This window comes from Chiloscyllium plagiosum, chromosome 26, assembly GCF_004010195.1.
Source record: "Chiloscyllium plagiosum isolate BGI_BamShark_2017 chromosome 26, ASM401019v2, whole genome shotgun sequence".
NCBI classification, from domain to species: Eukaryota; Metazoa; Chordata; class Chondrichthyes; order Orectolobiformes; family Hemiscylliidae; genus Chiloscyllium; species Chiloscyllium plagiosum.
Window position 1 is genome coordinate 43,191,254 of NC_057735.1, and position 9,644 is coordinate 43,200,897.

At 45.1% G+C, this 9,644-nt stretch overlaps 1 protein-coding gene across 2 annotated transcripts in view; it reads right to left on the bottom strand.

Moving 5' to 3' along the window:
• LOC122563295 (ras association domain-containing protein 8-like) overlaps nucleotides 1-9,644 on the bottom strand; it is an 85,562-nt gene that overhangs the window by 19,252 nt on the left and 56,666 nt on the right. For both annotated transcript variants that reach the window (XM_043716998.1, XM_043716997.1), the window contains exon 4: nucleotides 6,028-6,154. In XM_043716998.1, coding sequence (XP_043572933.1) covers nucleotides 6,028-6,154 — 127 coding nt within the window. The remainder of the gene's footprint in view (nucleotides 1-6,027; nucleotides 6,155-9,644) is intronic.

Sequence of the window (9,644 nt, forward strand, 5' to 3'; positions counted from 1 at the left end):
AAGAAGGCCTTATGCCCGAAACGTCGATTCTCCTGTTCCTTGGATGCTGCCTGACCTGCTGCGCTTTTCCAGCAACACATTTTCGCCTCTAAGTTCCTGTCTGGCTCACAGTGCCTGATGCTGCTGCGCTCCATCTTGCACAACGCGATGTTCCTCCTGCTCAAACTCCTCATCCTCCTCCCTGGAGACTGCTTCCCTTTCCCTCCTATTTCTTCAGCTTCCATCACATCCCCTTCTTTACTGCCCTGTTGTACAGAGACACTATGTCAGCATCATGAGGCACACCCTTTCTGGAGCGAACTTCAAGCAACCAACCCTCCCTCCTCCCCACTTCAGATCCATCGACTGAGCTACGCTGCTGAACCTTATCTTCAGGAGGCCTATCACCTGCTCCATGATGGCCCTGACTGAAGAATGGACTGCACTGTACATAGGCCCGGCCTCGTTCGGGGGTGGGGGGTGGTTTGTGTACCAGCCGCCAGCCATGGCTGCAGTTGTCTCCCAGTAACCAGCCTAGACCCTCAAATACAGCAGACACATGAGACCTCTGAAAGATACAGGCATCATGGCAGCTCCTGGGGATCACGCACTCATCTCTGTAAAGTTGTTCTGATGATCACTTGCACGTTGATGGAATGCAGCCCTATCCTGTTGATGAACTCTACTCTGTTATGCTGTGACCTTCTCAGCACGGTGTGTATACGGTCTATCACACCCTGCCCCTGGGGGAAGCCAGCTAGAGTGTGGAATCCCACTACCCAGGATGCAGCACTGACCCCGTCACCGGGGATATGTGATGGGATGGTGTGATGTGGCATAAATCGATCACAGTCTCGATGTGTTTGTGGCTGGATGATTTACAGATCCCACACGGATCTCCAGTGGCTCCTTGGAAGGGGTTCATCCCATGAAAGCCACCTAAATGGTCACTGGGATCAGATGGTCACTCGCTCCTCGAGGTCACAAGTCCCAATCCAGCAGTTGGCACAGCGCCGTGACGGTATGCCGGTGAAAACGACGACGGCAGATGCTGGAAACCAGAATCTAGATTAGAGTGGTGCTAGAAAAGCACAGCAGTTCAGGCAGCATCCGAGGAGCAGTTTTACTCCTGAACTGCTGCGCTTTTCCAGCACCACTCTAATCTAGACTGTGCCAGTATCCCGGGTTATCCTCAGTCTGCAGAGACACTGTGTCTCATCCATCCAGAGGAAATGGCATCAAGGATGATGGACGCTGAGCCGTTGTTCCTCTCTGCATCTTGGGGGCACTTTAAACTGAGACTTAGAGAGGGACTGGGTGCAACTACTTGCAGGAAAATCACTCCAGAACAGCGAGAAACATTCTGAAGGGTAAGATTGCAGGGCTAACATATTCCTGTGAATGTTAAGGCTGATACCAACAAGTGCAGGGAATCTGAATGCCAAGGGATGTACAGGATTAGATTATGGAAAAAAAAAGCTTACGGCAGATACTGAGGGTTCAAAACAGCAGATGCCCTTAAGGAGTATAGAAAATGTAAGGATTGTTTCAACAAAGAAATTTATGGGCAGCATGGTGGCTCAGTGGTTAGCACTGCTGCCTCACAGCGCCAGGGACCTGAGTTCAATTCCAGCCTCAGGTGACTGGCTGTGTGGAGTTTGCATGTGCTTTCTGTGTTTGCATGGATTTCCTCCGGGTGCTCCGGTTTCCTCACACAATCCAAAGATGTGCAGGTTAGGTGGATTAGTCATGCTAAGTTGCCCATAGTGTTCAGGGGTGTGTCAGTTAGGTGCATTAATCAGGGGAAATGTAGAGTGGTAGGGGAATGTGTCTGGGTGGGTTACTCTTTGGAGAGTCGGTGTGGACTTGTTGGGCCAAATGGGGGACTGTGATATACTTGAATGAATTAGTATTGAGAGGGGGAAGATAGGAATGATTTTAGTCACAAAGAGATAGTAGGAGATTATAAATGCTATATGAGCACTGAATCTTTCTCCCAGCTCCACCTCACTCACTAAAAACACCCGGGTATATAGGAGAGTCTTTCATGTTTCCTACAGATCAGGGAGGGAAGGAATCAGTTCCATATCTTGCCCTTCGGAAATGCAGACATTGACTCTGCTCACACTGGCTGTGGTTGCAGCCCATTTTCCATTCACAGGTCACACTCGTAAATGGTCATAAACCCTGACCCGAGTCAGCAAACGCCTACCTTCCATGAAGTAATAATAACAACAAAAATGTCTTTGAAGCAGAAACTACCCTTTTGACAGATTTAACAATCCCAAGTACGTCCTGGCTGGCCTTCCTATGATCAGACATTGTCAACTAGGATGAAGACTATTCAGTCTTCGCCAGCTAACAATCCCACCCCATCTTCCAGTTCTTGGACCATCACCTTGTAGGTTACAAAACCTCATCTGCAAATTCAAGTACTTTTTAAATGCTATGAGAGTTTTTGTATACATCATACTTTCAGACCATGACATTCAGCTCTTGATCACCCTCCTGTGAACAAATTTTAAAAAGCCATTGATATGAGTTGTAAATAGTTGAGGAGCCAGAATTGATACCTGTGGTACCCCATTAAGTATAATTTGCCAACCTAAAAATGGCACATTTATCTCAACTCTGCTTCCTATTACTTTGTTAATCCCCTCTCCATATTAATATATTACCCCCAATACCATAAACATCTGTTGGGAAACCTTACTTATATTTCTGATTTGGAGATGCCAGTGTTGGACTGGGGTGTACAAAATTAACAATCACACAACAGGTTTATTGGGAAGCACTAGCTTTTGAAGCGCTGCTCCTTCATCATGTGGTTGCAGATTATAAGATCATAAGACACAGAATGCATTGCAAAAGTTTACAGTGTGATGCAACTGAAATTACATATTGAAAAAGATCTGGATTGTTTGTTAAGTCTCTCATCTTTTAGAATGACTATGTTGATTTCAGATCTTTCATATGTAAATCCCAGAACTTTTTTAAAGTTACATTCGCAAGTCAATTTTAACAACAGGTGCCATGTTGGCCCAGATAATGCTGAAACTTTATTGCTGGAACAGCACAGCAGGTCAGGCAGCATCCAGGGAACAGGAGATTCGACGTTTCGGGCACAGGCCCTTCTTCAGGAATGCATTGAAGGTGTGAGGTGCCCTGTGTGAGGCAGTCAGCGCCCCAATGTTCAGACTGATTCTATTTCTAAAAAAAGGGATTTACAGAATCTCACATGGATGCATGCAGTTTTTGTGCAAAATAATTGTAATTCCGCAAATACAAATTCACCCCACAAACGCATGCGTGCGTGTGCATTGTCTACCCTATACGCTGCAGGCAAGGATGCCCTGAGGCATGTACATTGGCGAGACCGAGCAGAGGCTATGGCAATAGATGAAAGGACACTGCACAACAATCAACAGACAGGAGTATTCTCTCCCAGTCAGAGAACAGTTCAGTGGTCTGGGACATTCGACCTTGGACCTTCCGGCGACCATTCTCCTGGGCGGACTTCAGGACAGGCAACAATGCAAAGTGGCCGAGCAGAGGCTGATAGCCAAGTTCAGTACCCATGGGGCTGGCCTTAACCAGGACCGTGGGTTCATGTCACACTACAGGTGACCCCACTGCACAACACGCACACACAAGTAAGGATGTGGGGTGAGTTTGTACTTGCAGAATTATATTTTATTTTGCTCAAAAACTGCATGGATCCATATAAGATTCTGTAAATCCCTTTTTTAGAAATAGAATCAGTCTGAACATTAGGACACAGACAGCCTCACACAGGGCACCTCACGCCTTCAATGCATTAACTGGGCCAACATGGCACCTATTGTTGAAGTTGACTTGAGAATGTAACTTTAAAAAAGTTCTGGCATTTACATATGAAAGAACTGAAACCAACATAGTCATTCTAAAAGATGACAGACTTTTTTTTCTCCTTTTTTGTGAAAGTCACATCATTTCTGCAGAGATGTATTGCCTTGTATGTCACGTGAATGTATTCATTAGGGATTAAGGGGACACAGTTTAATTTCAGAATATAGCTTAGTTGTTAACCAGTTTTATCAGTTGTTTAAATAATAAGTTATATTTATTATAAACAAATCATTTTTGAGTTTCTTTAATCATTTTGGTGGAGGTCTCTTTTATTCTGGATGGTAGTAATAATGGGAAACAGTTTGACCGTTTGATTGATTGATTTATTGTTGCCACTTGTTCCAAGAGACAGTGAAAAGTGTTGTTTTGTGTGTTATACAGGCAGATCATACCATACAAAGTGCGTCAGGGTAACAAAACAGATTGCAAAATACAGTGTTACAGCCACAGAGAAGGTGCAGAAAGAGAGAGATCAGAATAAATATTTGGGAGGTCTGTTCAAAAGTCTGATAACAACGGGGAAGAAGTTGTTCTTGAATCTATTTATACGTATGTACAAACCTATATCTTCTGCTCATCAGAAGAAGGTGGAAGTGAGTATAACCAGGGTGGGAGGGGTCTTTGATTATTTTCTTAGAATCCCTATAGTATGGAAACAGGTCCTTCAGCCCAACAAGTCCATACCGACCCTCCGAAGAGTATCCTACCCAAACCCATTCCCCTACATTGACCCCAACCAATGCACCCCCGAATATTATGAGCAATTTAGCACGACCAATTCACCTAACCTGCACATCTTAGGACTGTGGGAGGAAACTAGCGCACCCAGAGGAAACCCACACAGACACGGGGAGAAAGGGCAAACTCCACACAGACAGTCACCCGCGGGTGGAATCAAACCTGGTGCTGTGAGGCAGCAGTGAGCCACTGTGCCACCCCAATTATGTTGGTTGTTTTTCCGAGGCAGTGGAAAGTGTAGATGGAGTCAGTGGAAAAAGGCTGGTTTGCATGATTCCTGTCTGAAAGCTTTTACAGTCTTGGGCAGAGCAGTTGCAATACCAAGCTGTGATGCGTCCAGATACGATGCTTTCTATGTGCATCTATAAAAGTTGGTAAGAGTCATTGTGGACATGACAAATTTCCTCAACTTCCGGACAAAATAGAGATGTTGTTGTGCTTTCTTGACCATTGTGATCCAGATTGTTGGGGATCATCATTCCCGGGAACTTAACATTTCAATGATAAAATGAAAATATTGACAATAATTTGCCTCATAAAAAAGTGTGGCTTGATAATCAAGGCATTCCTCCTGTCAGAAACATGACAGATTTATCTTGTACCAAGTCCCCAATCCTGGGACATTATGCTCCTCTATCTTCAGTCGGTGCACTAGTGGCTTTTATTTTGGAGCTACAGCAGACTTTGAACTCTCGCTAGAAAAGGTCCCTGCCACTGAACAGTAATTGGGGAAAATGAACCCGCATAAACCAGACATACGCTGCACAATTCACGTTAAAAATAGATAGCAGAACGCCTGCTCAGTAAACAGATGGCCTAGTTAGAATAAAAGTAGGCAGCTTGCAACTCAAAACACGCCAAGTCACTCGCTAATCACAATGCTCCTCACACCCAGCACGGCTGCTTTGTTAAGATTGAGCAAGTGCTCTGTCACACCTTCACGGCAAGATAATGTAACCGTTGCTAAGGCTCCAAAGTTAGTTGCTTTGGTGAATTTAAAAAACTACAGCTTCTTTGTAACTGCTGTGGTTCTTCGCTCCAGTTGAAATTTCAATGTGAAAAATGGTGAAAAAGAGTTTACGCAGAATTTACAACAGGGCTGCAGTTCCCCTTTAACGGGGCTCACTGTTTGCTGGGATATTGCAATTATCTGGAAATGCTGGGGCCCTCCCTAATAGCACTAAAAGTAGGTAGTCCTTCCCTACATCCCAAGCAAGCCTGCAATTCAAGAAGGCAGCTTCCCCAATACCTTCTCCAGGGGCATTTGCAGTAATTACTAGCCCAGAATGCAAAGCCAACATCCTGAAGGTTTTGTTTTGGATCACGGCTTTTGTCTTGCCTACTTATAAGTGTGATTTTTCTGATGGATTACATGGAAAGAGGAGCGTTACCTGTGGAGAGCAGTAACCTGTAGTTACTCACCAATAACCTGAGCAGGTCCCTCCTGGGCTGGGAGAATGCTGACCTTTGTCCCTGTCTGCTGAATGAACTGGAGCAGGTTTACCTGTCGTAGCTCTCTTGTCAAATCTTCCAGCTCACAGCGTTTCCTCTGGATGGGGAAAAGATAAATAGTTTGTTTTACATCTTTTCAAGCGGAAGGACGTGGTTATCCATAGTCCGACATCCAGTAGTGTTCAACTGTTCATGTGCTTGACTGTGTGAGCATGTTTAATATTGATGCTCACTGTATTTGATTGATGAAGCTTGTGTAGAATCAGGGCAAAAGTGAACAAACTCACATAACCAGTCACAGAACTAAGGAGCATTACAATCAGCAGAAACATACTAAGATTTGGAGAGTTAATTTATGAAAACAAATTGTACAAATGTGGGTCATACTCCCTTGAGTTTATCGAGGGTAGGAGGAGAGTAATGATTACGGCATTAGAGTTTTATAAGGATTTGGTGTGGTAGATACGGAGAACCTGCCTCTTCTTGTGGAGGAATCAAGACCAAAAGGATAAAATCTTCAAAGTAAAGCCAATACACTCAGGCGAGAAAACAAAAAGCACTCTTTCACATCAAAGTTCTAGGAATATGGAGTAGCTATGCACACGGGGAACATTAGGAACTTACAAGCTTGAGATATATAGGTTTTTATTTTATTCAGTAAGGGTATTGTGGGATTGGTTGTTAAAAAAAAATGAAGTTGAGATGCAGATTAATTAGGGTCTAATTGAATGGTGGGACATGCTTGAAGGGCTGGATTGTCTTTTCCTGATCCTACGTTACTATCTTCCTTCACTGATTTGATCCAATGCACAGTACTCAATGTTGCCTAGAGACCTGCAATGAAAGTTCATCCTTAGACGTGCATTCCAGGCAGTTGACATAACTAAGATTTGTCAGATTTTTTAAGATTGGCCATCTAAAGGCAATAGGGCTAAAACTATTGGTTTGAAACCAATGACAGAGAATGATTTGGCAACCTGTTTTACACCGCGGCCAAGTTTACATGGAACCATTGAAGACAAGAGGAGGCCATTCAGCCCTTGAGTCTCCTCTGCCATTCAATATGATCATGACTGACTATTGAACTCAGTCCCCATTCCCATTTTCTCCTCATACCTTTTGATTCCGTTAGCCCTAAGAACTAAATCTAACCCTGTCTTAAAAATATCCAATGTTTTGGCCTCAACTGTTTTCTGTGGCAGAGAATCCCACAGGCTCATCACTCTCTGGGCGATGAGGTTTCTCCTCATCTCAGTCCAAAATGGCCAACCCCATACCCTTGGACTGTGACCCCTGGTTCTGGACTCCCTGGTCATTGGGAACATCCTTTCTGTGCTCCCCCCAACAACTCATCTAGAATTTTACAGGTTTCTATGAGATTCTCCCTCATTCTTCTAAACTCCAATGAATGTATTTTCTAAGCAAGCCATAGCAAACAAACTGAATGGCAAAGGCTATCAGGATGGGCAGGAAAGTGGAATTGAGATCGCAGTCAAATCAGCCATGACCATATCAAATGGCAAGGCAGGTCAATGAGGGCAAGTGGCCTACGTTGGCTCTGAAATGTTCATGTGGGTCTTCTTCACTGGCCACTCTAGTGAGTTTACATTGGTGTTTGTCAGTTCACATGGAAGAACCACACAATTGCATCATGTGAGATACAAGTGTCCACTAATGTCAACGTAAAACCAGCTTAGTGCCGAGCTCTGACAATCTCTTTGTACGAAGCAAACACAATGGCTATAGCCCAGAGAGATAACTGGGTGAAACTGATATTTTTGTTGAAGACAGTGACAGGGAATGGCAATTCCCAGGATTTGACCAGACACAAACAAAAAGGGCATTTCTACTGAATCATCACAGAACCTGCCATTGGATTGTTAACCCTGCTTGGATTTACACCTGACAATTCATCACTTGGGCCTTCTAAATATCTCATTCGTTTGAATAGCCATTTATCCTGTCTCTAACATTTTTATAACAAAAAAGAAATGAAGTTTTGTTTTGTAACAGAAAGAAGCACCTGACAGTGTAAAGAAGAAACATTTTTGATTTCTGACAATTTCTGAAAAGTCCTGGTGGGAAGTAATTCTGAGTTACTCACATCCATTTCAACAGTTCATTCCCTCCATATCAAATAACAAGGACTGTGAGGAAGGATTAAAATCAACTTTCTAAGATATCATATTGCTGCTGATGATTGATATAGAAGACCTCTGTCAACTCCCTCGACAAAGTTCAGTCCACAATATTAGCAATTGAATGTTACAGGAAAAATCCCAAATGTTACAGCAGAAATAGGTTTATGTATTGCTAACCCTGTACATTGCAAATTACCTTTTGATAATTTATGAACTTCCTGCTTTAAAACAGACAGCTTAAAACGTTGGGGAGAAAGTATCATAGAGTACAATAGGTGACAGGGGGAGGGGATGAAGGTGATAGGTCAGGGAGGAGAGGGTGGAGTGGATAGGTGGAAAAGGAGATAGGCAGGTAGGACAAGTCCGGACAAGTCATGGGGACAGTGCTGAGCTGGAAGTTTGGAACTAGGGTGAGGTGGGGGAAGGGGAAATGAGGAAACTGTTGAAGTCCACATTGATGCCCTGGGATTGAAGTGTTCTGAGGCGGAAGATGAGGCGTTCCCCAATGTAGTGGAGACCACATCGGGAGCAACGGATACAATAAATGATATTGGTGGATGTGCAGGTTTATGCGAGGGTTGGTAGGGTGGAAGTTGAGCACCAGGGGTGTTCTGTCCTTGTTACGGTTGGAGGGGTGGGGTCTGAGGGCGGAGGTGCGGGATGTGGCTCAGATGCTTTGGAGGGCATCTTTAACCACGTGGGAAGGGAAATTGCGGTCTCTAAAGAAGGAGGAAAAAACGGAGGGCTTGGAGGCCCTGTTCATGGCGGATGAAGGTGTAGATGGATTGGATATCCATGGTGAAGATGAGGTGTTGGGGGCCGGGGAAACGGAAGTCGTGGAGGAGGTGGAGGGCGTGGGTGGTGTCTCGAACATATGTGGGGAGTTCCTGGACTAGGGGTGATAGGACAGTGTGGAGGTAGGTAGAGATGAGTTATGTGGGGCAGGAGCATGCTGAGACAATGGGTCGGCCAGGCTTGTGGATCTTGGGAAGGAGATAGAACCGGGCAGTGTGGGGTTCCCGGACTATGAGGTTGGAAGCTGTGGATGGGAGAACTGCTGAAGTGATGAGGTTCTGTATGGTCTGGGAGATGATGGTTTGGTGATGGTGGGTGGGGTCATGGTCGAGAGGGCAGTCGGAAGAGGTGTCCTCGAGTTGGCGTTTGGCTTCAGCGGTGTAGAGGTCAGGGTGCCAGACTACCACTGCGCCCCCTTTGTGCGCTGGCTTGATGGTGAGGTCAGGATTGGAGCAGAGGGATTGGAGGGCTGCACGTTGTGAGGGTGAGAGGTTGGAGTGGGGGAGGGGGTAGGCAGGTTGAGGCGGTTAATGTCCCAGCGGCAGTTGGAAATGAAGAGGTCGAGGGCAGGTAATAGGCCAGCGCGGGGGGCTTGGGTTGGTTGGTCTGGGTGTCCCAGAGGTGTTCTCTGAAACGTTCCGCAAGTAGGCG